Source organism: Dendrobium catenatum, unplaced genomic scaffold (assembly GCF_001605985.2).
Source record: "Dendrobium catenatum unplaced genomic scaffold, ASM160598v2 fragScaff_scaffold_156, whole genome shotgun sequence".
Lineage (NCBI taxonomy): Eukaryota > Viridiplantae > Streptophyta > Magnoliopsida > Asparagales > Orchidaceae > Dendrobium > Dendrobium catenatum.
In genome coordinates this window covers 1,861,229-1,888,648 of record NW_021318618.1, presented here as the reverse complement: position 1 = coordinate 1,888,648, position 27,420 = coordinate 1,861,229, and the positions used below count along the sequence as shown (strand labels likewise).

Sequence of the window (27,420 nt, the reverse complement as noted above, 5' to 3'; positions counted from 1 at the left end):
ATAGGGCTGCAAACGAACCGAGCCGAGTCGAGTATGTGAGTGTTCATGTTTGTGTTTGTTTAACATTAGCTTGTTCATGTTTGGTTCGTGTTTGATTCGAGCTTTATTATTTGTGTTCATGTTTGGTTCGTTTAATTTAAGGGTGTTCATGTTTGATTCATGTTCGATTGTTTAGTGCTTATCGAGCTTTAAACAAGCTATGTTCGTGAACATATTTCGCAAACAATCTATTGAACAAGCAAACCTTAAATTTGTTCATGAACATCCTAAACAAACAATCTAACAAACATGGACAAATATGAAATGTTTCTTGTTATTAATAAAAAATAATTATATTATTATGTTATAATTAAAGTTTTTATATTATGTATATTTATCAATTTTATAATAACATATTATTTAAGTTTTTATCGAACGGTTTTAAACGAACCCTAATCGAGCTTTTTATCGAGCTTGTTCATGAACATCAACTGATGTTGTTCTCGAACATAAACGAGCTGAACGCATTAGCGTTCAAGCTTGTTTATTTAAGAATCGAGTATTTAAAATATTGTTCAAGTTTGTTTGTTTGTTAATTAAACGATCACGAACGAGCTTTAATCAAACCGAACAACGAGTAGTTCATCGAACGTTTGGTTCGCTTGCAGCCCTAATCGTGCAATAAGGAAGATATGCATCAGATATTGTACGATAGTTGTTAGTTGATGTTAACTTGATTATTGTCTTTATAACATGTTCGATCAAGCCATTGGAAAGGTGAATGTCATATATCAATGATTTATGGACATTAGATGTTAGTTAGTAGTATGCATTATATGTAAATTGATGAGAAATGCTGAAATTCATACAATGATGCATGATTTATTTCTTCATTCTCTTGATAGGATGAGAGATCGACCATGCAACAAAAAAATGGGTGTTGAAAGTTGGTGATTAATGAGCGTCATATGTTAGTTGTTGGCATGCATTGAGTGATGGTTAATAGGGTACATTGGAACCTAATCAATGATTAATGGGGCATGTTAGAAGTCAAGTGATGGTAGGCATTTGATTTGGTTGTTCTTTTGATAGGAGAGTTTGCATGATCAAAAATATATGTGATTAACATCATTGACTAGTAGACATTATATGTTAGTCATTTATAGGCATTATGTAACGCCCCAAAATCAAATATCCTTTTAAAGAATATACCAGATATTCTATAAATCATCAATATAAAAAATAATTAGTGAAAGTAACTAAAATCATACACATCAAAATATTTTATTATTTATTCATCCAAAATATCATTTACACTAGCCAGAAGATCACTCTATCACTAATCTATTACAAACTCCTGACTACGAAAGAATAATTGAAAATACATAAAAAAATTTAATGAAAACCTAAGGATCTCTTTGAATCTTACTCCAACTGGTTCTAACATCTTCCCTGACTTAAAATTATTAAAAATCTACATAATGAGCTCAAAAGTCCAGCAGTAATCCAAAGTTAACTAAAGCTTTCAATGCAATTATTAAATAAATCAATATAATATGCTCAATCTAATATAATTAATAGCAGTTAATATAGTTAATAACCATATATTATCATTAAAATTCAAAATGATCAATAATAAAAGTAGATAATCATTACAATAAATCTAAATATTAATAATTGATATAAAATTCAATAAATCGATAAAATAATGATGCATAAATCATTCATAAATAACTAAAAGAACCTATCTTATATATTCATATGCATCATTTGTTTATGTATTATCAATGCATCCAATATTATCAATGATAGTAATGTATATGTCAATATCATTAGTGTTATCAATATATGCGTGCATCAATATATGATTTAACAATACAAATCATCCAGCTTTAACGTGGTGTTTTCAACATCTTTTACTCATACTTATTCTAGTTAGTCATCAGTCATATCAATTATCACTTATCTAATTAATCAATTATCATTACATGTGACTTCATTAAATCAACAAAAAGTCATCACTCTCTGCCCGTTGGTGTAATCAGTCATCTATTACAGGCTACAACTGGGATATCACCATAAACCATCTTTAAAAGAAAGCTTATCAGCCCACCCTCCTACCCAATGTATTATGTTTTAACAACCAACCCATTTTATAGCATTAATAGTCAGCCTTTTTTGTTTATGCAAATGCCACAATAAATATGCAGTAAGAATAATCAATGCTATTCATCACAAAAAAATCTATATAACAATCAAAATTATTGAAAATTAAAATGAGATTTGAGTTATTTACAACAAATGGAAGAAGTTTCTTAATAAAATTGACAGATGAAAAAGTACCGAATAACATTCTCTCTCTTCCACTCTCTTCTTTGATAAGGTAAGACACTAAATTTAGATTTTTTATATACAAAAATTTCGAATTATTACACATTATATGATTTGATGGGGAATCTTATAAGAAAGAGAGGAGAGGGGGCGATGAAGATAGTGGGCTCCATAAGATGGTTTATGGTACTTTAAAAAGCAATTTTATTTTATATTGATGGAAATTCTCAACCATTTTATGTTAGTATATGCTACTTTAAAAACAAAAGAAACTTATTTAACTGGAGGAGAGAAATTATTCGGTGCGAAATCCGGACGGTAAAGAACCGTTCGAATGTGAGTGTACACAATATGTACGTTAAGTATAATTTTATATATAATTTATTTTCTATATACACAATATATATAAATATTGTGACACTCACATCACAAATAATTTATCACCGAAGGAATTCGAGTAGAAAACGTAAGAGTACAAAGGCCAGTGTGTGGAATAATTATTAGGTCCGGACACCTGACGTAGCTCTACATCCGGACGCCAATAACATGTCGTCACGTGCTGTTACTCTTTACCGCGCGGCTCGACGACCCGGTATTGCTGTGTTCGGGTATTGCTAGGTATTGCTCGATATTGCTAGGTATTGTTCGGTATTGCTATGTATTGCTTGACAATAACGAGAAATACCGCTCTATCAAGACCAATACCTAGCAATATCTAGCAAAATCGGGATATTGCTAGGTATTGCTCATGACAGATTTGTTTTCTTTTAATAAATTTAATTATTTTAGGTCTTGACAGATTGATATTTCTAGTTCTTGCCAAGCAATACCGAGAAATTCTGAGCAATACCTAACAATACCTTGCAATACCCCGGTCTGCACAAATCAGTCAATACATAGCAATACTGGATCCGGGTCGTCGGGCCGCACGATAAAGAGTAAGAGCACGCGGCAATATGTTATTGATGTCCGGATGTCCAATGCGTGAGAGTATGTGGCAAAGAACAAAGGGATTCGGATAGCGTTGGTCTCACATGCGGCCTCAGTTCTGGGAAAGTTCTGGATCACTAATTCTGTAAACAGAAATCTCCAAAATCAAACAAAATAAGCCACAAAGAAAACCGACCAGCTGAGAAATTCCGTCTCCTTCCGGCGAGAAGCAATGGCGAGCACGGTCATGGCTTCGTCCTCCGCCACCACCACTCACTTCCTTCGCCGAAGCTCCCAGAACCCATCCCGAGCGATAACCAAATCGATCCGCGCCAAAATCGCTAGGGACGAAAAGCCCCTTCTCATCCGTCGTTTGACCACCTTACTAAAGCCATCGGCGGCGGTGGCAGCGGTGGCAGCAGCGATTGCTGCGACGCCGATGCCGGCGTTGGCTGAGCAGATGGAGAAGGCGGCGCTGTTCGACTTCAACCTAACCCTGCCGGCGATCGCTTTGGAGTTTTTACTTCTAATGGTCGCCCTCGACAAGATTTACTTTACGCCTCTGGGGAATTTTATGTACGAGCGGGATGCGGCGATTAGGGCTCAGCTGGGGGATGTGAAGGACACTTCCGGGGAGGTGAAGCAGCTTGAGGAGCAGGCGGCGGCGGTCATGAAGGCTGCGCGCGCCGAAATCTCCGCTGCGCTCAACAAGATGAAGAAGGAGACTACTGCTGAGCTCGAGCAGAAGCTCGCCGAAGGAAAGAAGAAGGTGGAAGAGGAGCTCGCTGTGGCGCTAGCTGCTCTCAAGAATGAGCGGGAAGAGGCCCTCAAGGCCCTTGATTCCCAAATCAAGCTCCTCAGCGATGATATCGTCAGCAAGGTTCTCCCCTCTGCATAATGTCCTCCTTCCTTCCCTCCTCTCTCTTGCACTCTCTCTCACACCACATATAAACTTCCCTGTAGTTTATTGCATTTCGAATTACAAGACGATGTAATTAACTTTCTGACTTCTTGCAAGAAGCAATCTATGACAATTTCTTTGTGCCATCTTCTATAATTTTAATTTGATTCCTGCTCATCAGTTTTCTGTTTTACTTTGTCAGTTTCTTGAAATTGAATTGTGATAGTTGCAGATTGTGTACATATTATAGTTTATAAAAAAAAAGCAAGATTATTGGAGTTCCTCAAGGTTATGATTAGATTAACTGGTTTGAAGGTTACTAAAAATCAAATACCCAATGCTCCATCCATGTACTGGAAGAGTCGTTGAGTTAGAATTTCATCATTTAAGTTTTACTTTTTTTTGGCTCGCACACAGTCAATTTAGATGGGCATTAGAGTAGCACACAAGGTGTTTGTCTGGTGCATGACACTTATCGGCTTTTTGAAAGCTGGTAAGATTTAGGCTTCGTTTGGGACGGCTTTTTTACTGCTTCTTAAAGCAGCTTTCCAATACAAAAAATTTAATTTTTGTACTAAAAAATTGTTTTAAAAAGCAGTGTGAAAGCAGCCCCAAACAAAGCCTTAGTTAGGTTTAGACTTGGTTGCAAAACTCATCAAATATACTAATTAGGATATGTTTGATATCTTAGGTTTGTTTAAATTTGGATTTGGTCAAGTCATTCATTATCAATATTAAGGCTTATGAGGGTTCAAGGAATTTGCTCTCTATTATAACTAGTCATTTAGGTTTCGTTCGGGATGACTTTCTTACTGCTTCTTAAAACAGCTTTTCAGTATAATTTTTGTACTGAAAAGCTGCTTTAAGAAGCAGTACGAAAACCGTCCCAACTGAAGCCTTAATATACATCTTAGGTAAGCCCATTTAGCACCTTGTTAGGATAGTTAACGATAAATTAGTTTAAATATTATTAGAGGGTTTATATATATACTAAATTCTTATGTGTTTATATATCAACAACTAAATCCTTATATTTACTTATCTATCATTTTTATGTTTAAAGTACATAAAAGTATATACATGTAAATATGTATTTAAAGTTAATATTATGGTAAAAAAAGAAGAAGTTAATATTATGGGTTTTTTATTTGATTTAGAGATTTGAGTATTATTTAATTAAATATAAAATGTAGATATTAGAGGCGTAAATACATATGATGCATATGTAAATCCTTCCTTTTATTCTTTAAATTATTTTTTTCTTATTAAATGTTTAATATTTTATTTATTTATAAATTTATCTTTAATCATCTCATTTAAGTACCAATTAACATAGTAAGCTCCATTTAAACTTTAATTTATCTAGCGTAATATCCTAATCATTAATTATTTATCAAATTCTTAGGTTAATTAATACTTCGGTTTATTAACATGTTTAGTTACTTATTAAGGTTTCATTATCTTAATTAGGCTAATCAATTACTAAGTAGCATAAATAAATTTTATCTAAATTCTAAATTAACATTACTGATTATTAAATAATTACCAATTTTGGTTTAGTTGATATTTTAATTGTATCTATGGTTAATTATCATAATTAAATTAATAAAGTCAAACCTTCATAACTATATCAGTCTTCCAACATGTAAGTGCTCCCATGCCCAGATATAAAGAATATGTAGGCAACCAACTATATTATGTTTTCTGTCTTACCCACTTGCCTTGCTCTTATAAAGATGTTCTTACTCCATGGTATTAAGAGTGTATTATATTTGGAATGCTTTCATTTTGACTTTTTGAATTTTTGATATAAAGAAAAATAATTGTAGAGTATTTTTCTGAGAAGTTTGAATCACCCCCATAGGCCAATTATGAAAATGTTTGATCTTGCTTGATGCAGGTGAATTCTCAATTCCTTGTTTGTAGTCTGCCTTAGTTCAACTTCAATGGTGTCAATCACAGTAAATGACAAAAAACAAAATTAGTGTCAGTCACAATATTAGTATAGTGTTCGTAGCAGTGTCGGTATTAGCATTTAGATATTTAATGAGTGTATCTTAAGAGTATCTTGCTGATGCACTTATGACTCCCAATCAGTCGCCTTTTATAACTCCCAATTAATGTACTCCTTATAACACCCCTTGAATCATGTGAATCAGTCGTCTCAACTCCTTAAAACTCCCAATCAATCTCCAACTCCTTATGACTCACAATCAGTGAATCACATTGGTCAGTACAGTATCATGTGGGTATTATATCATGTATCTAATATCATTCACTATTTCATTTAAAATGTAATAAATCATATCAAATCGTTTAGAATGATCAAATCTATAACATATTCAAATTTACATAATGAAAGCTTATGAAATCAAGAGATAGCGTTTTTTTTGACAGATTTAAGAGAGAAAATTTATAGAATTCAAAATCATTTAAAACAAAATAAAAGATTATTCACGTACAATGAATAGAACAAAATCTATAAGAGAAATGACTGACAAATATAATCCAAAGACTTTTCTCTCTACTCTCTCTTCTTCCCCTCTTTCAATCTCCCTAGCCAAGCAATCAAATAATGAAGTCGGTGGCGTGAGACAATGATATATATATACATGGCATAGTGCCGCAACGCTCATCAAATTCGCGCCAAAATGCTTCACCTCAAAATTTTTATATTTAAAAAAAAATTATTTCACATTTTTGAGTTATTACATAAATTTATTGTAATATTTATTCGATTGCAAGACATATACAATAACTTTTAAGTTTTTTATCAACTAAACTAGTTGCCACCTTTCAAAAGAACCTCTTTTGACCTTCTGCAATCATATCCAACATACAAAACACTCATATCATGATTGTGTCCATGATGCTTTTAATCTTCCAAACCAGCCTCTTATTAGCACAATGGACTCGAGGTATAAGTAGCTCAATAATATGCCTCATCCATGATCATCTTATAAAGAGGCCATAATTATTTACAGTTATAGACATACTTTCATACAATAAAATATGTAGGAGATGAACGATATGTGATCAATTTAAGAATCAGAATTGTGAACATATATATCACACTATGTTATTTTATTTACATATCTAACATCTGAAATTTTAATATTACATACATATCATCCATAATTCACTTTCATATCCAATATGAGTGGCATATTTGATATTAAAATAATATAAGATGGCACGTATGTAATATTAAAGATTTTTGTATTATATATGTAAATAGGATAGTATAAAATGATATGTATGTAAATAAAAAAATAAATAAAAAATGAATGATTATGTGAAACATTAAGTGGACCGAAATATTTAAAAAAATGTTTGGTAATTATAACACAAAGTTGAGTTAGGCTTTATGTAGAACAATTTTTTTATTAATTTATTTTTCAAATTGTAATCATAATTTCTATTTGATCATCATTTTTTTATTACTTTCAAAAAATATTTATACTAAAAAAATTATTTTCAGCCATCCCAAACGAGATCTTAGTGATTCATAAATTATTGTTCAACACTGTATTTTTATTGTTCATCATCACAAAATCAAACAGTTCTCTACATCCAAATTCCGTGCGTGATAATATCTCCTCTAAATACAGTTGGAAGGGTGAATCTCACCTAATAATAGAAACAATACAAAAGCATATCAATTATTTCTTGATTTCATGTGAAAACAAAAATAAAATAAGAATATAAAAAGAAAAATTAAAAATGAACCTAATTAACAAAGTTAATGAAAATGATTCATTGGCCAATCAATTGATCTCCGAAACGAGCCCTTAATTCCTTATTACAATAATGATGACGACAACAATATCAAGTTTGTTTATCCCACTTCTTAATTTCTCATTAAAATTTCGTTTGGGATGACTTTTTTACTACTTAAAAGAACTTTTTAGTACAAAACTAAAAATCTGCTTTAAGAAGCAATAAGAAAATCATCCCAAACGAAACCTAAAACTTTATATGAGATGATTTTCTTATTGTTTTTAAAACAGCTTTTTAATACAAAAATTTATTTAAAAAAAAATAACGATCTAAAAATATCTCAAACAAAGTCTAAACAAATAATATTATGTTTCAGCATAAGTGGCCAAAAACTCACGAAGTCCGAACACATAGCAGTGGATAATTTAATACAATACTTCGATTATTTATAACAAATAAATACCTTTCCCCAAAAAGAAAATATCAGTAAAAAAAAGAATGAATTATATATAACAATAAATCTCATACAGAATTTCAATGAGCAGAAAAAAAAAAAAACAGTAATAGTGCTAAAAATCACAACCTAACAAAAACGCTAAGACTAAATTTAGGGCACACATTAAAGCCTTCTGATGGACAAAACTATAATGATCTCTGTATGTATGATCCTGAAGGATTGATGATGTCCACTGTGAAAGCTAGAAGGAAAGACATCACAAGCAAAAGAGGAGTGGTGCACCCAACATGAATATACCCAATCAGATCAGATCATCAAGCGCTGCCTAGTATTTATACATTGAATTGGACTGAGGTGGTGGTGGGGGAGGAGCCATCCGGTTTGGAGTGCGACGGCGGCCGGAGTTGGAACCGGAGTTTACATCGCCATTTTCTGCTGGGTCACTATATCGCCGGCCATGGCCATTTCTGCTGTTGGATCTTGATGACTCAAGAGATGATGGCCCATTTGCTGCTGCATCAAATGCAGATCTCCAGTCATCACCAGCGGTAGCTGTGGCACTTGGGCTGCTCTCTGTAAAAGGATTCAATAAAAACATGAAATAGATGTATAAAAAACAACAATAACATCAAGCCTTTGTCCCACTACGTGGGGTCGGCTGCATGAATCTTTTTTCGTCACTGTGTCATGTTAAAAGTCAAATTCTCATTTAAATCTAATAAAGAAAGATCATTTCTAAAAATTTTTAACCAAGTAGTTTTAGGTCTACCTCTACCTTTCTTAACATAAGACAAATCTAAAACCTCAACTTTCCTAACCGGATCATCGGAAGGCCTTCGTTTAATATGACCAAACCATCTAAGATGGCTCTCTCTAATCTTATCTTCCACTAGAGCTACTCCAACCTTTTCATGTATATGCTCATTTCTTATCCTATCGCTAAGGGTAAAGCCACTCATCCACCTAAGCATCCTCATCTCTGCAACACTTAACTTAGTATTGCTTAGAGTTATTTCAATAAAAAACATGAAATAGATGCAATTATACCATTAAAGAATTGCTTAGAGTATTCGACTGTACATGAGGTATGATACGGAAGAACTAGAACATACCTGCCCCTGAGTTACTATCAGACCATGAAGCAGCAGCCACTCGATTGTCATGGATGCTAAGTGCACGAGTAAGCTTTGAAAGAATGGATGACTGTCTTTCAAATTTTTCTCTCTTCTGCTTGACATTTTTGTCTTCTTGGATCAGTTCTTCAATCTTAGATGTGCTCTGGGCACTAATCAATAAATATGAAAAAACTGATTAGAAGTCATTAAGATGTCCAGAAAATCGAGCTTGATTTGTGTGGCAATCATACAGTAGGGAGACAAATTTCAATTAAATGGTTAAATTACAATTATAAACAATTTTCATAAGTAATAGAGAGGTTCCAATTTTTCCAAAATAATTTGCTGAAGTTGAAGTTCAAGGAAGCCAGTGGAAAGAAATGTAAATAGAATCACAGAAAATATCAAGTAGAGGTTACTGATTTTGGCCAGGAAGAACATTTCAACCAGAAATTTTTTGTAATTCTGACAACCAACCATAAAAAATGGCATCAAATCCAAACCTTCATAATCTGTTCAACCACTTGGAGAACAGCTCCACTGAAATTTGTTATTGAGTCAATGGGTTCCAGGAACTAACCTTATATTAAAAATAATGTCTACCAAAACAAAACATAATATAATATCACCACTTTGAGATCAAATATCTATTCGGATTGATTTGCTTATCCCTCTTCAAAACACTCAAGCTGATATTTGATAAACCTCTGTAACGCAGCTAACGGTTAATGGTAAACATTCATACTTGAAAAAGAATAGAAATAAACTATTCTTCACATATAGATTCCAAAAGAACCATGATTCACTAGAATAACTTCAACGTTGTATACGGAAAAATACATGCTTTCAAAGGAAAAACTAACCTCACAGAACTATATAATTGGTTTAACATGTCTTCCTTTGCCTTCTCCACTTGACAAAGCACAATAGCCTGCACCATCAGCCATGAGAATAATAAGATTGTTTCCAAGCATAAGCATATTCATATGGTGGCTGACTGAAGAATACTTGCCTTAGGGACATTTGCAGCAACACTGTTCAAAACAGCTTCAACATAACCACGGACCTCTTGAGACATCCATCGAAGCTCCTCTTCTGGATCAGCAGGTTTCCTGACCATTGCGTCCTAAGGCAAAATGTCAGAGAGGCGATTAATTCAGATTTAGCCTTAGAAACGTATGCTGTAACACCATACTAACAAGAGCAGAATGTATAAATGGTATTTCGGTGCTCATATTTTCACTAATGGGATAACTTAATTTTGTAATTAACTGAAGAAAACACAGAAGACCAAATGAAAGTTAACTAAATTGAACAAAACCCCCAAAACATATCCAAATTTAACTAAAAAGAAACAAAACCATACAATAATATAATATTACAATTCAAAAGTATGCCTTTGTGCATCTCTATTTGAAATGCAAGCACTTATCAGTTTAAGGAAGCTACAAAAGTTTTCAAGTTCTAAGAAAATAAATAAAAAAGTAGCACTTTCACCTTTAATAGGCTACAATCAAATTCTAGAAAATAGGAAAAGCTACAGAGATATCTATGCAATGTAATTAATGCTTTCAGGAGTTATGTACAATATTTACCAGTGACCCATCTGAATGGTTTTGCCTCATAGGTCCAACATGAGAGCCTAGCGTACCTTTGGGAGGAACTCCCTTGGGTTGAGCAATACTTCGCATCTTATTTACCCACTCAATTTTGTCACTTAAGCTCTCAGCCTTCAAAATAACAGCACTATGGGCTGCAAAATTAACAGATAGCGTCACACCATAAAAGGAGAAATCAGAAGAGAGAAAAAGCATGCATGAAAAAGCAACAAATATCAAAGAATGGAAGTCACCTTTCATAACAGTTTTATATTCAACTTTGTTGGTTATCTTAAAAGCAAGCGTTGAACCTTTAGGATCTGGTCCATTTGCCTTTTTTGACTCCTTTGAACTTTTAGGAGGTTCTACCTCGTCCAATGCATCTTCAATGTTGCATTCCTTCAGATTCAAGAGAACCAATGTATTATCATTCTAATGATGCAAGAGCAATAATTAGGTGTATGCCAGTCGATGGAAAGGAAGATAGGTGATTGTGTCTGTCTATAATCCTCCTCAAGTAAAACTTATCCCAACTATTTGTTGTTGGCTTTATTAATCCTCATTCTCAATTCATTATAATTGACGGCTGCATGAGGCATGAAATCTACTTTTTGCAGGTTTTTTTTGTTAAGTATACAATTTTCCTTCCTCATTATGCATTAATTTTACCTCTAAGCTTTATTGATAGATTTTCTACCCTCCATTGTTCATGCCCAAATAATTCTATTTTTCATAATCATATCTTCAATAAGTGGCACTCTCACCTTATATAATATAAATATTTCTGAATGAATTCATCATAAATTTACTGCCATGTCAAGCTGCACTTGATGACTTGGCTAGGTACTTCTTTATTGACTCAAAACTAAACCAATAAATAAATACTATTATTGACTAAAAAAGCAATAAATATAGCTTATGCAATTAGAATTTATCTCAAAGTCTCCATGATATTGCTTAATTGCATAATAAATTTGAGGGACTTTTTCATTTTAGCTAATTCTTTTATATAATAGATTCAAGATATTAAAATGATCACACTCCAGTTGACCTTCTAATAATGTTGACAAATAATTATCAATTTTAGACTAAATAAAATTGCATACCAAATACTCGAATGTCTTTGTCCTACTAATCCTAAGCTCATTATAAAATTTTTTCCATATTCCTAGCTTTCACCTATTTCAATAAAATAGTATGTATTTTATAAGTTACGATGAGAGTGAAGCAAAATGCAGCATTATTGTGTTAATAGCCTTGACAGCATTATTGTGTTAATAGCCTTGACAATACTTTGATTTTTTTTACTAAAACGAAGATGTTTCTGTGTGTGTGTGTGCAGTGCATGCCAGACAATTTTACACATTAAAAATGCATATCAAATACTCAAGAGACTTCGTCCTAATAATCCTAAGCTCATCGTAAATTTTTTTCCATATTCCTAACGTTCACCTATTTTAATAAAAGAGCATCTATTTTATAAGTTACAATAAGAGTGAAGAAAATTGCAATATTATTGTGTTAATAACCTTCATAGTACTTTAATTTTTTTTACTAAAATAAAGTTCTCCCTCTCTCTCTCTGTGCTAGTCACGCATGTGTATGTGGGAAGAAGAGAGAGAGAGAGAGAGAGAGAGAGAGAGAGAGAGAGAGAGAGAGAATATTCTTCATATTATAATGCATGTGTTATATGATACAAAAGAAAAAGTGTTGGGAATATATTATATAAATTAGGTAATATCCCACGCTAATACACAATGTCTATAATATGTAATTCAGATATATAGACATGGTCCATATCCGTAGAAGATTCTAATATCAATCAAAACTTCAAAACTCAATCAATCATGCAAACAAAATATACAAATAGCTAATGTATTAGAAACATTGCTTAGGAAAAATTCTTCCACGTAAATATATAAACCAAATACAAACTACTAAAGAAGATAATGTTTCTTCACAAAAACATGCAGCGTATGGTTAGACTAGTAATTAGGTATGAAACTTTAAACTCACACGATAGTTGCTTTAAGTTTATTCACATCTAAATTGAAATTGATTAGCTTTGACAGTTTGACTCGAAAATGGCTCACTAGAAATGCGTTCAATTCACACAATCAATTTGCTGCATGATATATGCACACATGTGTCAACACATATGCATACATAGATATAATTATAAAATACTTAGTATACCTGAGTGTATATATATATATATATATATATATATAGGTAATAATCTTGGTTAGTAACTAAACAATAATTTTTAAAATTAATGAGCTTGGCATAAATTTGATTGACCAGACTCAAATTTCGCTCCAACTAAAATAAAAATCTTTGTTTATGCCAGTTCACTCATACTCAACTCAATACATCCCTACATGTAATTAAACAAAAAAATGTTTTTAACAACTAAGTCTTCAATTTGCATGTTCACTGGTAGAAGCTCATTCATCTTGGGTTTAACAAGGATGACTATATAAAAAAAAAAAAAAAAAAAAAAAAAAAAAAAAAAAACAAGGATGACTATACCAATATGTATCTTAATGCACTCCTTGATAGCTTTCAGAAATAGAAGAAGCTTAAGGTTCCATTTGTGAAGTAGCTTTTTCATAGTTTTGCTTTTCATAAAGTTGTCATAATTTTATTTTGCAAGAGCTTTTTTTGCTGCATTTAAAAAATTTCTATGATGAGAAGAAATATTATAATCAGATATGCTAGAATTTAGTAGCTGTTAGAAAATTATTATCGAACTTCTTCAAAAAGTCTATAACACCCACAGTAGCTTATAAATTTAGTTTTCCCACAACAGTTCTACAACTATTTTTATATATAGATGTAGCCGCCCCAAACGGACTCTAAATTTGGATGAAAATAGACTGGCATAATTGAAATGAACCACTGCAAGCTCAAGCAGAAGCTTGATTGCATTTTGGGGAAAAGAATAGATATATAGAGCAATATTTCAGCTAAAACCATCATCAATAACTGATAGTAATACTTTTTTACATTTTCTTGAAATATAAATATGTTATTTACCATTAATTAGACAAAACAACTCAAACCATTGCCTCATAGCATAACCCTTTTTTTTTCCAGAAAGCAAAAAAATAACCTAATTTAAATTGAAATTAGACATAGGCCATACAAAGCATATAGATCATACCTCTAAAGTGATGACACCACGAAAATGTTTTTCCTCTTGCGTCTTAGTGTATCCAAGCTAATCAATAACCAAGAATAACAAAATTATTTTATTCAGTAAAACAACAATATTTGACAAATTACATAAAATATAAAAGGCAACAACATTTATGTAATAAATTTCCCAGCAAGTGTACAGGGCCGCTAACCTTGCCACTCTTTTCATTTAAAACAAACCAACGCCTGCTCCAGCTATTTGTCTTTGCACTTTTTTTCAACAGGAATCCTGGAAGTGAAAAAAAGGATGATTGGTTAAAAAGAAACACAAGCTATACCGATTGAACAAAAGTACACGTCCTTACAAAAAACACAAGTGCTGCCTACGGCTCCCTATGTAACACGGATACTCTTATTTACGAGGCATGCAGTATCGGACACGTGTTGGATACGGATACGCCTCTGATACGACATGGATACAATTAAAATATTATTTAAATTTGACCGGACACGTGTATCGGATACGCGTGTTCTATTAAAAAAACGAAAAAAAAAACGGAACCGCAATTTGCCCTATTCATTTCGGCTCAATATCCCTATTCATTTATGCGGCTTAAACATTTCAGCGAGCTAGGTTTTTCGTTTCCGCACAGGTGTTCGTCTTCTTCGTTATAGTCGAAGGAGCGGCTATATGACGCAAGCATAGAAGCGGATAGGATCATCCTTCGTCGACGAAGAGGCTCGACGACGCGAGCATTAAAGCCGACAGGATCATCCTTCGTCTACAGGGCGACTCGACGATGTGAACAGTGAAGGAAACGTGAGAAGTGAATGTTCATTTTCTTCGCTCTTCGTTTTCTTCATTCTCCGTCGACGGAGCGACTCGGTACTGGGTACCGCTCGGTACTGGAACTCAATACCGCTCGATACTGCTCATTACCTCTCCGCAACACTCGGTAACATGCTCAGTATCAATGCTCGGTACACTCGGTACTAAATATTTAATGCTTACTTTTATTTTGACATTATAAGATACAATGATACAAATAATGTTGCTTTCTTTTTTTTTTTGTCATTTGAAATATTACGCTTTGATTACTTTCTTAATTTTTTATGTATGATTTATATATTATAATGTCGTATCTGCACCGTATCCGTATCCTGTATTTTTAAGAATTGTCGTGTCCCGTATCCATATCGTGTCATATCCGTGTCGCCGTATCCGTATCGATGCAACATAGATTGGTCCAAAAGGATAGTGATAGAAGGCATTCAGCCAATACTTCACGGATGGTTCATTGTTACATCTTTTCATAAATACATTTCAATTATAGAAGTAGCACATTACTATACCATTTTCACAATTAAAATGTACTTTCAATCCTCAAAGGTTCAAAGTGTCCCAATTCTGAAGTGTAATGGTATTTATTTAACAAACCACATATCTTTTAAAAATTCATCGGTTACATAAGGTCCCTATGCCACAGATTATCCAAAAATATTGCAAGATATTTCAATCATCTCAACAATCCATGCCTGAGAAGGACTGCATTTGCCACCAAAATGCAGTAAGCACCTCGTGGCTGTCAAACATCTGGCACAAGATAGAACCATCATGCCCACAAATAGTGATGCCGATGGACCAGATGAAGCTAGAGTTGGCAACTCCTTGCTCCATGCCATACCATTGTTTTAATGCTTATCTTTGAAAGTGGGTGTTATTAAATAAATACAAAAACCAAGACCAAAATACTTGCAGATGTGAGATTAGTGCCAAGGTTTGGGTTAGGTCAAATATTGGTACAAGAATCTAAAAATTAACAGGTTTAGCAGACTTAATCACAAATTTTAAAAATATTTCTGAAGCCATTCTTAAGGTTTTCATCATAGTTAACACAAAAAATTTGCAAGTAGTGTAGATATATCACAATGACATGCTTAGAACAATATATATGCAATCTATTCAGCAAAGCCACAGATTCAAATTGAAAGATAAGCATGCCTGCCGTTATCTCTCCTTCAGGCCCAACAACTTGCAAACTTGACCCCTCTTTTGCGTCTTTATTTTTGTCAGAACCGGACTTCTCTTTCATTGACTTCAAGTTAGCACCTGATTGTTGGGAATCCGGCAGAGGACTTGTTGCCTGCACAAGATCAAAGATATAACTAACCACTGAAAACAGAAACTATATTAATTTATATAAGGACAAAGTAATTATTCAGTGAGAAACTAAGCATTCAATTGCAGATTCAATGCTTCAGATGGTGCATGCATATCCAAGGACATGAATCAACATAAGATAGATGCGAATGCATCCAAGAGGGGGAATACCCACTCTGTTTAGTAAAGCTTGTTCAGCATCCTGAGCCTTCTTAGAGGAACGAGTCTTCTGTTCTTCTTCACGGCGTTGCCTATCCATCCTGGTCAAATTATATAAAGATCAAAAGCTAATTCATGTTGAGACACCATCTCAAATATTAATCAGCTTGAATGCCGATTGAATAAAAATATTAAACCATTCTATGCACATGAAACATTTATAGTATTGCACGAACTGAATTCTATATTAGCATACCAATATGACTGACGGGTGAACAGTACTTTAAGGATGATATAATTGCTAGCATAGACACAAATGTGAAGTACAACATAAAGCAAAAGTTGGCAATGCTTTGAATTGACAGGTCAGAGAAGGTTAACTTTTCCGGCAGGAGGCAAGATAAAGAAAAGACGACTAAATCATTTTAGCCGATCCAAAAGATGGTAATCTTATAGCTCACATTATTGCAATTGTACAACTCTACATGAAGGCTCAATTCATAAACTGTTTGTCCTATATATATATATATATATATATATATATATAAAACAAATCACATTTTCATGCATCCCCTAGAAGTAGTAGCTTCTTCTTGACTGTCTCGACCTCTTGTCCGGCACCGCCTCCACAACCACCGTCGTCGTAGTCACCGCTGGGAAGCACTTGGAAGCAACACACCACCACCACCACCTCTAAAAATTTTGGAATATTACTCTCATCCTTATGTTTATGATAGATATTTATGAAAGAAGAAGATTAAAATAAATGAAATAATTAGCAGATTGCGAGGCATTAGACTCCATATGATAAGGCAGAAGAGAGATCAATTTGTTATGATGATGACTCAAATAAAAACACTGCTCAATGTGATATTGCAGATGATTTTTAAATTGTTGCCAACTATTTCAGCTTTCTTTAGGAATAAATGTGGATGAGTAGAGAATGCGAAAAGAAGAAATTTGGAATTAAACTTGATGTTATATGATACATTTATGCATTCCTATATTGTATATTATTTTACTCTTGTAATATTTAGATTTTAATTCTATTTCACACTATTTATCACGTGCCACTTGTGCAATTTTTTATTTAATATGTATGCCAATTTATTACTTATAGCTCAATAAAAAGTTAAGATATCATCTTTTAACATATTATTGGGGTATTATACAAAAATTACTTTTAACAGTTTTAACCTTTATTTTTGCTTTAAGTAATTTTTGAATTTTGAGGTTTATACATCATAAGTCCTTGAGGCTTATGCTTCGCCACACGTGTGTATATATATATATGTGTGTGTGTGTGTGCGTGCGCGCGCGCATGCTCCCCTACTGAGAAGAGGGCACTCAAAGCACCAGAAGGCCAACACTGAGAAGAAGGCTCCCAAAAGAGGTCCTCAAAACGCCAAAGTTGAGAAAGTTTCCAACAACTAAGAGGAAACGCAAATCAATCATCCTAAATGTAATACCCAGTGAGAAGTGTATAGTTCCACCTATTATGATCTGATCTAGTAAGAGTAATGTACTAAAATTTCAGCATTCTCTACTTCTTGCATGTTTCTGTGAATATTCTGTATGCATGTGAATGTTTAAAACTGTTCTGAAGCGGGTCACAAGGGACTGCATGCATGAATAGGAAATTTGATTTTTTTTTTCCTTGGGAGCACTGCGGCATTGAGCTTTCAGGTTTAGTTCATTTTATTATAAATATTATTTTTCACTTAAAAATCCATTTAAAAAAAATCTTTCCCCAAGTGCTGCTAGCCTGAGAGAAAGGGAGGGAGTTTTAGAGAGAGAGAGAGAGTCTATTTCAGGAGACTTCGATCTGCTTTTTATTGTCGGCCCAGTTTGAAAAGTTGATCGAGTCAATATAGGTTATATTATGTCTATCTTAGTTTTAAAAACAAGTTGAGATTTTTCTGACTAAATTTATAATTTCATAGCGTAGCAACAAGAATAATTTAATCTCAGTTAAACTTTTACCATGTAACTTTATATATGTTTTAGATACGATTATTTTTAATATTTATATATATTTTTGAAAAATTTCCACTCGATTATAAAAAAAATGAACTATTTTTAGCAAATTAAAAAATAATTCTGATCTCGGAAAATAATGTTGTAGAAAACTATTAAAGCTTTAAAATACTCTTCTGAACAATCCCTAGTAATCTGGTGAAATTCTAAAATGATAAAATTTTACTCAATTGTTGAATCTTATGACTACTGATAAAGTATTATGTGAATTTTTTAAATTCATTATTTATATTTCTTTTATTGAAATACAAATATATATGCGCTAATATACTTGAAATGTGTGATTTTAAGGAGCTCTGATGTTATAAGAAGTTTTGTTATGTTGAATGCACTGGGAGTCGTACGAGTCTAAATTTCTGAATATTTGATGTGCTAAGTGATTGGAAATCAAAAGTATATGTTTTTTGATATGCCAACACAGAGTCATAAGGGTCTGAATTCTGATATCTATTTATAATGGGAGGTATAAAGTCTTGACATAAATTTGTTACTTTATATGCTAATTTATGACGTATTTGTTCATTTACATTCAATGCATAGTATGTAAACTTTTAATTGTTGTAGATAACTACTTTTAAATTCAGTTGCATTTAAAATGGGTTAATTATTAAAAATTAGGATTCGTTGGTGTGATCTGCTGAGCTGTATAGGTTAACACATTTTACATTCTATTTTAGATCAAGAAAAGAGGAAAGAGCCAGTAGAATAGCTGAGGTTGCAGGTTCTGATCAATCCAAGTCTGTATAGGTTTTTTTTTTTTTTATAATTTTTGTACAATCATGGCTAGTTATTGTTTTGCCCATTTTGATATATAGTCATGTACTGTAGTGTGAAAATTTATTGTATTGTATTGTGTGTGTGTGTGTAAGTCATCGGCACTGTCATCACTAAGGGGTCCTTCATTTGAATCATTATTATGGTGAACTGCTCTCTCCCCTTCCTCCTCTCCTATAGAGTCCAATGTCGGGCATTTCAAGATTTATGTAAGTTTTAATATATATAGCGTGAGGCGTAAGCCTCATGCCAGTGAGGCGAGGCGGGCCTCAACCAAGTTGAGGCGCAAGCCTCATAAAAAAAAACTCGAGGCGTAAGCATCGAGGCGTTTTTTACTGGAATTGCGCAAAGGCGAGCCTCATATTGCGCAATTTTAAACCATGATATATATATATATATATACCTAGAACATAGGAGCACTAAATCCCAAGGATTTCTAGCTAATCTTGCATGAGGAAGTGGATGTGGCAAATGTGGAGTAACATTAAGCTAAAAACTGACCCAACAAGGGGGGATAGCGACCAACTTCCTTTTCTTTCAATAGATAGGGACCAATTATTTCCAGTAGTCTTTACACCCTCTTTGTTCCTCACATTTCATCTTGATCCCTACATCCTAAAATATCTCTTCGAATTAAAATATACATATTAGTATAAGGCTCTAATCCCTATGTCAGTGGTGGGGGAACTCAGATAAGCCCTTCAAACATATACATTTAAGCGTAACCAAGAAAATGATCAATGCAAATGAAAGGTAGATTCACAGAAAAGGAAAATATAAGAAGCACAATCTTCTTCAGTAACTTGAACCATTTCCTTGGAATGCACTATTCAGTTTTCTACTTATCAATAGTGCAGAAAAACCTTGTGAACCAAAAGCACCGTGAATAGCAAAACAGATATAATTTGCAATGGAAAAAAACCTTTATCTGTTAAGATAATAATTCAACCTGTTAAAAGAATTAAAACACTCAAAAAACAGAACCATGGAAAATGTGCACTTCTGAGGAAAATAAAACTAGGCGATTGAACAAACCTTCTTTGCACCAAGCGGATAAAGTGTTGAGGAGGAACATAAGCACGCTCCATATCAACTAATGCAACCACCATCTTTTTCGCCTCATTTCTAAAATTTTCTAAAGCATTTGAAGCAATTGCAATAACCTTGAAAAAGAAAAGTATAAATTACACTATAAAAACTTAAGAAGAATTGTTTGCAAATTGACTTAATTAAAATACTTGATCATAACACCATAGCAACCTCACGCTTAAATGGAGTATATCGTCCCAGTCCTGGTGTAGCATTTGCAGCTGCAGATACTATATCTACCAAAACACGATGCACCTGCTCAAAGTGATTAGTGAGCGATGAATGGTTGAACCAAAAGAAAAAAAAAAATACAAGGTAAAAATCCAACAGAGACAACTGTATAAAGAACTCACACATCTAAATTGTGAAAGTAATGGCATATCAAGGTTGAAGCAAGTTGATATTAGTAGATTAGATTACGGGTAAATCTAAAGCAGCGCATAAACAAGAATCAATACTAGTAGTTATGTATGAAGTATGGTTAAATCTTACCTCATCAACACAAAGGCGAGAAGGTTCTTTAGCAAGTTCCAGAACTCCTTTAATTAAAGATCTTAGACCTTTCTCTGGAGAAATAAGATATGGTTGATAACCATCAGCTTCCAGCACAATCTAAAATGCAGCATCAACATCAGGAAACATTTTAGGTATAACAAAAAGGTTAGGGTAACAAAAGTCAATGAAATTTGAATTGATTATTAATACCCTCTTAATGTTATTAATATCGAAGTGCTTGTCCAGTGGAAGCTGCTTGATCCTGGTAGGGAAGTTGCCCTCAAAACTAGCAACAACTTTCCAACCCCCACCCTGCAGTTGTATTAAATAGAACAATTCAAAGTTATAAAAAATAGGAGAAAAAAATGAAAATATTAAGTAACAATAAATTAGAAGGCAAAAAATGATTTGAAAGAAGATAATCACATCTGATAAAAAAAATGTCATGAACTAGACAGCAAATTGTTTTCTGGTTTGCAAAAACAGAGATAACACCCAGGCGTGCAAGTGCAAGGATGCTTACACTAAGGGCATGCTTGATTATATGCAAGAAGTGACAAGTGGTACGTAGAGGAAAGTGATCAGTTTAACTATTTGGTTGGCAAGGGAAGTGCCTTTCTCCCAAAGAAGTAACTAGACTAATTCTTAAGAGTTTCGAATTTGGGATTATATGACCCGAAGTCACTTTTAGAATTAATTAAATATACAAAAAAATCTCAAAATAGTCCCCATACTATTGGTGTATGGCCAATTTAATCCCAGAGTATCACATTGCCCTAATTTAATCCATTGACAATACAAAATGATCCAAAATAATATCACGTTGTAATCATTAAACTATGTCAATTTTAATTAAAACTCTTAAATCCATTTATGTCTAGTAATAAGCATATATGTTCAAATTAATTACATCAAACATACAATTAGTTAAGCCCAATTATAGCTCAAACTCAATAAAAAAAAACTAATATACAAACTTGGAGAAGATTTAAAACAAAGGTCATGTTCAAACTTGGCTCAAATTTGATAAGAAAATAAATAAACAAGTATTAACAAGATAATATTCAGCTCCACTTAAATCATCTACAAATCTAATTTGAGGCATGGTGATCAAGATTGGAAGCAAAATATGATGATCCAAAGGATAGCAAGATTAAGATGGATTTTGAATTTAAAATGGATAAATTTGTAATTTATATTTTAAATTCCAATAGGAGTTTATTTCCTTTTATTATGCAGTTATTTAAAGAAGATTTAAATTGTTTGTTATTGTTTTCCTATAAATAGGCATGATTCCATGAATGAAAAGCATTCCAAAATTCTCATAATTGTTTCCCTCTCTCTCTCATCTGTACTATTGCTACAAGCCCTACTAGGTTCCAAAACTTTGTTGACTGCAACACTGCAGCAGCTAATCGTAGTGGCTTTTTCAGTGCCAATGACCCTTCCTCTATACTCTGATAATACTTACAACCACCAAAATTTCAACCTACAACACCAACAAGCCGTCCACTTGTTATTCTACCAACAGACATATGAACATAACATTCTAGAAATTCTCTTTCAAGCAATTCTAGGATAATACAGCAAAAAACTTGTACGGGGATGCTTGCCCTCAGGAAAAGGTGAAAATGTTTGGGCTATGGCATGAACACCGCTTTTGCAAGCCTATGCCCCATTTTTCCCGATGTAAATCATATTTTTAATTTAACCAGATTTTCTCTAATGATCGGCATCAGGGTTTTATTTAGTTCTGAGGCTCCACTTCCTATGAGCGTAAGCCCTCATAATTAGTTAACCCTTCTAACGCGTAGAAGAGCACTCTCGATTAAGGATGAAAGTATATTTAGTTGTGCAAGGTGTAGAAGTGTACAAATAATTTTAGTTTTAATTATGGGGGATGAAGGTACACCCGATCAAGATCCCATGATTCTGTCATCCCGGGTATACTGTAGGTTTTAGCCTACCAACACTAACAATCATTAATTGTAGCATATAGGGAATCTGATTAGCAACCATGAGTTGCCTTCACACAGGGATCCTGAGTAAACTGAAGTGGATAGGTGTGGGTTTTAATTTTATTATAGTTTGGGTTGGGACTTGCGGCTATGCTTAAGAGTTGCCCGGAGTTTAGAATTAGGCTGCCTCCTATGACCCCGTTTAGGAGTTGTCTGTAGTTTAGCTTAGGTTAGGTATTACGAGCCCATTTAGGAGTTGTATGTAGTTTAGATTTAAGTTAAGTCTTACAGCCTCGTTTAGTAGTTTACCGTAGTTTAAATTTGGGTCGGAACTTACGACTTTCATTGAAAGTGGCCAGTGCAGCAGGTTTATGGCTTTACTTGAAAGTAGCCCGTATTGCAAGTCTTACGACCACTATTAGAGGTTGCCCAAGTGTGGTTAAAAGCGGATCTTATTGCTTTACTTGGAAGTAGCCAATATGTTTTGGGTACGAATAGGTATTATGGCTTCTATTATAAGTAGCCCGTGTAACAAGTTTTACAACCTCTATTAAAGATAACCCGTATAACGTTTAATTTGTAGGATTTGCTTCTTTCGTTTGGAAGTAGCCACTGAGTTTGATTACTACCCTTGGGGAATATTTGTTACTCTTCTTGGGAGGGTATATGATTCCCCTTGAGATGTCGTGTGCATTAATTTAACTAGAATTTATCCTATTTTAGCTAGTAGTTGCTTGTTAGGCTGTCTTCTACCTTAAGCTCTTAGCAGTGTACTGTGGTTTTGCTCGTAGCCTTCGTGCTTTAGCAGTAGCTTTATGATAGGAAATACTTGAGTTCGCAAGTAACCCTAAGGTAATACTTGAGTTCGCAAGCAATCCTAACCCAAATCGATAATCAAACAGCAAAAATACTGCTGTCCACAGCAGGAAAACAGCCCAGGTCTGCTGTTTACAGAAGAAAAAACAGCAATTTCAAGGGAAATCTGAGAGAAAACTCAACAATAGACTTGTATTCCACTAGAAGATGAAATAAAATAGCAACGATACAGTTGTTCTTCAATTTGAGTGGAAGAACAACTCTCCAAATCTCCGGCAACACCAAGAGCCCAAAGCACAAGAACCCTAGATCTCAAATCAAATTCAAATTCAAGATATCCCCTAATTCCCTCATATTCCCCTAATTAACATCAAGGGAGAATTACAAAATACCTAATTAGCCCTTACATTCAAAATCACCCCCCCCCATAATTTGCATTAAGCCCAGCATGGGGCCCACAGGAGTTCTGCCCCCCTCCCTGTGTTTCTTCCGCCGTGCATAAACCTGGACCGGTCCAGCTGGCCCCTCCTGGGCTGGCGTGAGCATGGGCGTAACACTTTACTTGTTTGTTTTGTTCTGTTAGCACTAGTTTTGTTCTTTCCATCATTTGTTTGAAGGTGTTCGTAGCTTGTAGTTGCAGAAGCTGGAGCTTGCAGTGGCAAGGTTTATCAGGAGTTGGAGGGGTTCAGTTTAGGATTTTAGAGCCCTTCCTTTTTGTTTTCTATTTTGGTTACCTTTTTAGGAGTTTGAGTTTTTGTGTGAGTTGTACAATGTTTAATTAGTGTGAACATTGTTCTGTGTTTTCTTGCATTTTATTAAATTTAAAATAATTACATTAATTAATTAATTAGGTTAATCAATTGAATGAACTTTTTAATTTAATTTCCCATCTCTATATTAAAAATTAAGTGTATTTGAAATTATTCAATTTTTTTTAATTTAATTTGCTCAATTAATTTGATTAAAGCTTTAATTTTAATTAAAGTATTAATTTTTATTAAATTAAAAAAATTAGTTGATTTTAATTAAATTTAAGTTAAAATTGTATTTTAAAATTATTTAATTATTAATTAAATTAGTTTCTCAATTAACTAGTTATTTAAGAGATCTTAATCTTAAATTAAAATTTTAATTAGCTTTTATTTATTTTATTAAATCATACATTATTCGATTAATTATATAAACTTTAAATTTATTTTAAAATTAATTATTAAATTTCTCTTGTTTAATTTAATTAAGTTGGAAATTTAAGTTCAATTAATTGGGTTTGTTAATTAAATAATTTTAATTTTAAATTCATTAGTTTAATTAATTAGAGCTCTGATTTTATTATTATATTATTATTTTTAATTATTAGTAAATTAAAATAAGTTTTAATTTTATGCTCCATCATATCTTAGATTTTAGTTAAAATTGATTAATTAAATGAATTCCAATTTTATTATTAATTCAAATTATTTAATTGACCTTTAAAATTAATTAATAAGTTAAATGAGATTCTTGACTTTAAATTAATTCAATTTAAAATGAGTCATTCTCCAATAATCCTTGAAAAATATGATAATCTCTCAAGGCAAAATTGGACAACTTTTTGGGGGCAATTTCGGCAACTTCTCAGCGTCCTCTCCCCTTGTGGGGAGGTAGGGGAGGGCACTTGCTTTTTCTAGTCCGCCTATCAGAATAGGATTCAACAGTTGAGGGCTTCGGGACGTTGTTTGGTCCCAAAAATAGTCTTTCAGCATCTGTTTTATTGAGATTGCGAGCATATGCTTTCTTTTCATTATTAAGGTTAATATTAATATTATTATTGTAACAACATTATATGCATAATTTCCTCATAATCCTCTCCTCACACTTACGAATTCAAACAAACAGAGAGATCAAATCGAAGCAGATAGACAGAGCCACACGTGAGGCCTAAGGAGAATGTGGGTTCGTTCGCGTGGAGGGAGGAGAGTCTGGCCCTTGGTTTTGTTCGATCTGGGTGTGGGATCACAGACATATGAGAAGCGGGCAAGTGCGGATTGAGGTCAGAGGCACAGCTCTGCGGACTGGGGCCAGGCGGCAGAAGCCCAAGTGGGCTCAAAGGCTTTGCAGGACTTTCGGTTGGTCGTTGGTGAGGCGTTGTGGGAGTTTAGGCCAGTTGCATGTGAGGCTTGCAGGAGTCTGTGTCAGGAGTTGCTCCAATCAAGCGCCTGGCTTTGGCAGTGGGCTCGTAGGGAGGTTGGTTGTAGGTATCTGGGTCGAAAACGGATAGGAAGCAAGGACGTCGGAGTGGGATTTGAACCAGATTGCAAGAGCTGGAGCGAGATTTGTTTTGTTGGATTCAGACGGATCACCAGAGAAGAAAAACCGATAGTCCAATTCAAGTGAGCATAACTTCTCAGTTTCTTTTATACGAATTGAATGAGCGGTTATCTCTAGTGATCATGGAGACGTCGTGGTATCATGCCATTTGATTCGCTTTTACTGCAGCCTCTCTAAAAAAAATTTATATGATTTCCACTAAAGGGAGTATGGAAATTAATCTATTAAAGGCCCCTATAATGGTCCATTGTTTGCGGGTATGTCGTATGCCTAAATCAGCAAAGCCTTTCCCACCTTTTAGACATGATTTAGCACTAGCAATTGTAGCAATAAATTTTAATTTGGCAGGCTTTAAATGCAATATTTCGCAAGCAACAATCAAGTTTTATGAGGAAGTATGATAGCAGCATGTGATTTTTACTATATAAGTTTTCTATATTTCTTTTTGGTGGTTGCATTTGCCGTCAAAGTCAAGGGGAAAACCTAATTCCTTCAACTAATCTCTAGTGAAGCTTAACCCTACTCCCAAAAAATATTCCAATAATTCCCAAAAGTCCGCTGTCCATCCAATCATGAATCATATAATAAACAAATTTATGATAAGTTGTAGGAAGTTCCGTACCTTTATTCATGAGACTGAAGCTTTAGCTTTCATACCAAAGAGCTACAAATAAAAAGAGTATCACTTTCAATCAGAGCACAAGGAGTGGACAATTGAAAGAGAAGCCTTGTGGAGAAAACAGATACGTAGAAAAGAGAATAGAGGGTTAGAAAGGTTTAGAAGAGAGAAAATATACCATAGAGGAGAGAAGGTAGTGGGAAAATCTATGCAAGGAAGAAGATCTTTGTGGCAAGAGAGCAATAGAGCAGTGCACAAGGAAGAGATCAAAAGAAAGATAGAGCGTAAAAATAGGCATTCAGTGAGAGAGATGCTCTGAAGAGAGGAAAAGAGAGAGATCAAAGGATTGGAGGATGGAAACTTTTGAGAGATAATATTGAGAGGGCTGCAAAGAGAAAATAATCTAATAACCCTTGATTAAATCATAACAAGCCCTATGTTGTTATTTACCAAAAGAAAAAGACACAGAAATAATCATATAAAAACCCCTAAAACCTAAAGTTCAAAATAATTTAAACAAAATAATAATAAAAAAAAAAACTAAAATGGCACAACAAAAAATATTCCCATATACAAAACTAATAAAAAAATGAACTGAGCAATCTCACCGTCAACATTACACATATGTTATGATAGGACAGTTGCAAACAAATATAATAATGTTTGTACATATGCCAACAACATATATATTCATAGATCAACAACAATGCTTTGTGAAAGAAAGATGTAAATGATAGCAACACCTCTAAATTTGTGGGAATTCCTACAAAGTATTAACATCGAGCTATACACAACATCACTTCATGTTTTTTTGTATATCAAATTTTGCATCA

At 33.5% G+C, this 27,420-nt stretch overlaps 2 protein-coding genes across 3 annotated transcripts in view; one reads left to right on the top strand and one right to left on the bottom strand.

The window, feature by feature from the left end:
* The first annotated feature begins 3,380 nt into the window (after positions 1-3,380).
* Positions 3,381-4,318, top strand: LOC110094013 (ATP synthase subunit b', chloroplastic). Its single transcript, XM_020819106.2, has one exon. The coding sequence runs from the start codon at positions 3,473-3,475 to the stop codon at positions 4,136-4,138; it is 666 nt and encodes a 221-aa protein (XP_020674765.1). The 5' UTR covers positions 3,381-3,472; the 3' UTR covers positions 4,139-4,318.
* A 4,026-nt stretch (positions 4,319-8,344) lies between these two features.
* The window catches only part of LOC110094028 (dynamin-2A-like), a 33,230-nt gene continuing 14,154 nt past the window's right edge, over positions 8,345-27,420 (bottom strand). The window contains exons 9-22 of one of the 2 annotated variants that reach the window (XM_020819131.2): positions 21,098-21,199; positions 20,885-21,004; positions 20,564-20,647; positions 20,339-20,466; positions 16,509-16,593; positions 16,175-16,316; positions 14,385-14,461; positions 14,198-14,254; positions 11,286-11,430; positions 11,029-11,186; positions 10,446-10,559; positions 10,297-10,364; positions 9,431-9,603; positions 8,345-8,891 (exon numbers count right to left, since the gene is read on the bottom strand). In XM_020819131.2, coding sequence (XP_020674790.1) covers positions 8,644-8,891; positions 9,431-9,603; positions 10,297-10,364; positions 10,446-10,559; positions 11,029-11,186; positions 11,286-11,430; positions 14,198-14,254; positions 14,385-14,461; positions 16,175-16,316; positions 16,509-16,593; positions 20,339-20,466; positions 20,564-20,647; positions 20,885-21,004; positions 21,098-21,199 — 1,701 coding nt within the window. In that variant the 3' untranslated portion in view covers positions 8,345-8,643. Of the gene's footprint in view, positions 8,892-9,430; positions 9,604-10,296; positions 10,365-10,445; positions 10,560-11,028; positions 11,187-11,285; positions 11,431-14,197; positions 14,255-14,384; positions 14,462-16,174; positions 16,317-16,508; positions 16,594-20,338; positions 20,467-20,563; positions 20,648-20,884; positions 21,005-21,097; positions 21,200-27,420 lie in introns of those variants that run through there. The other variant, XR_003699525.1, reaches the window with a different exon arrangement.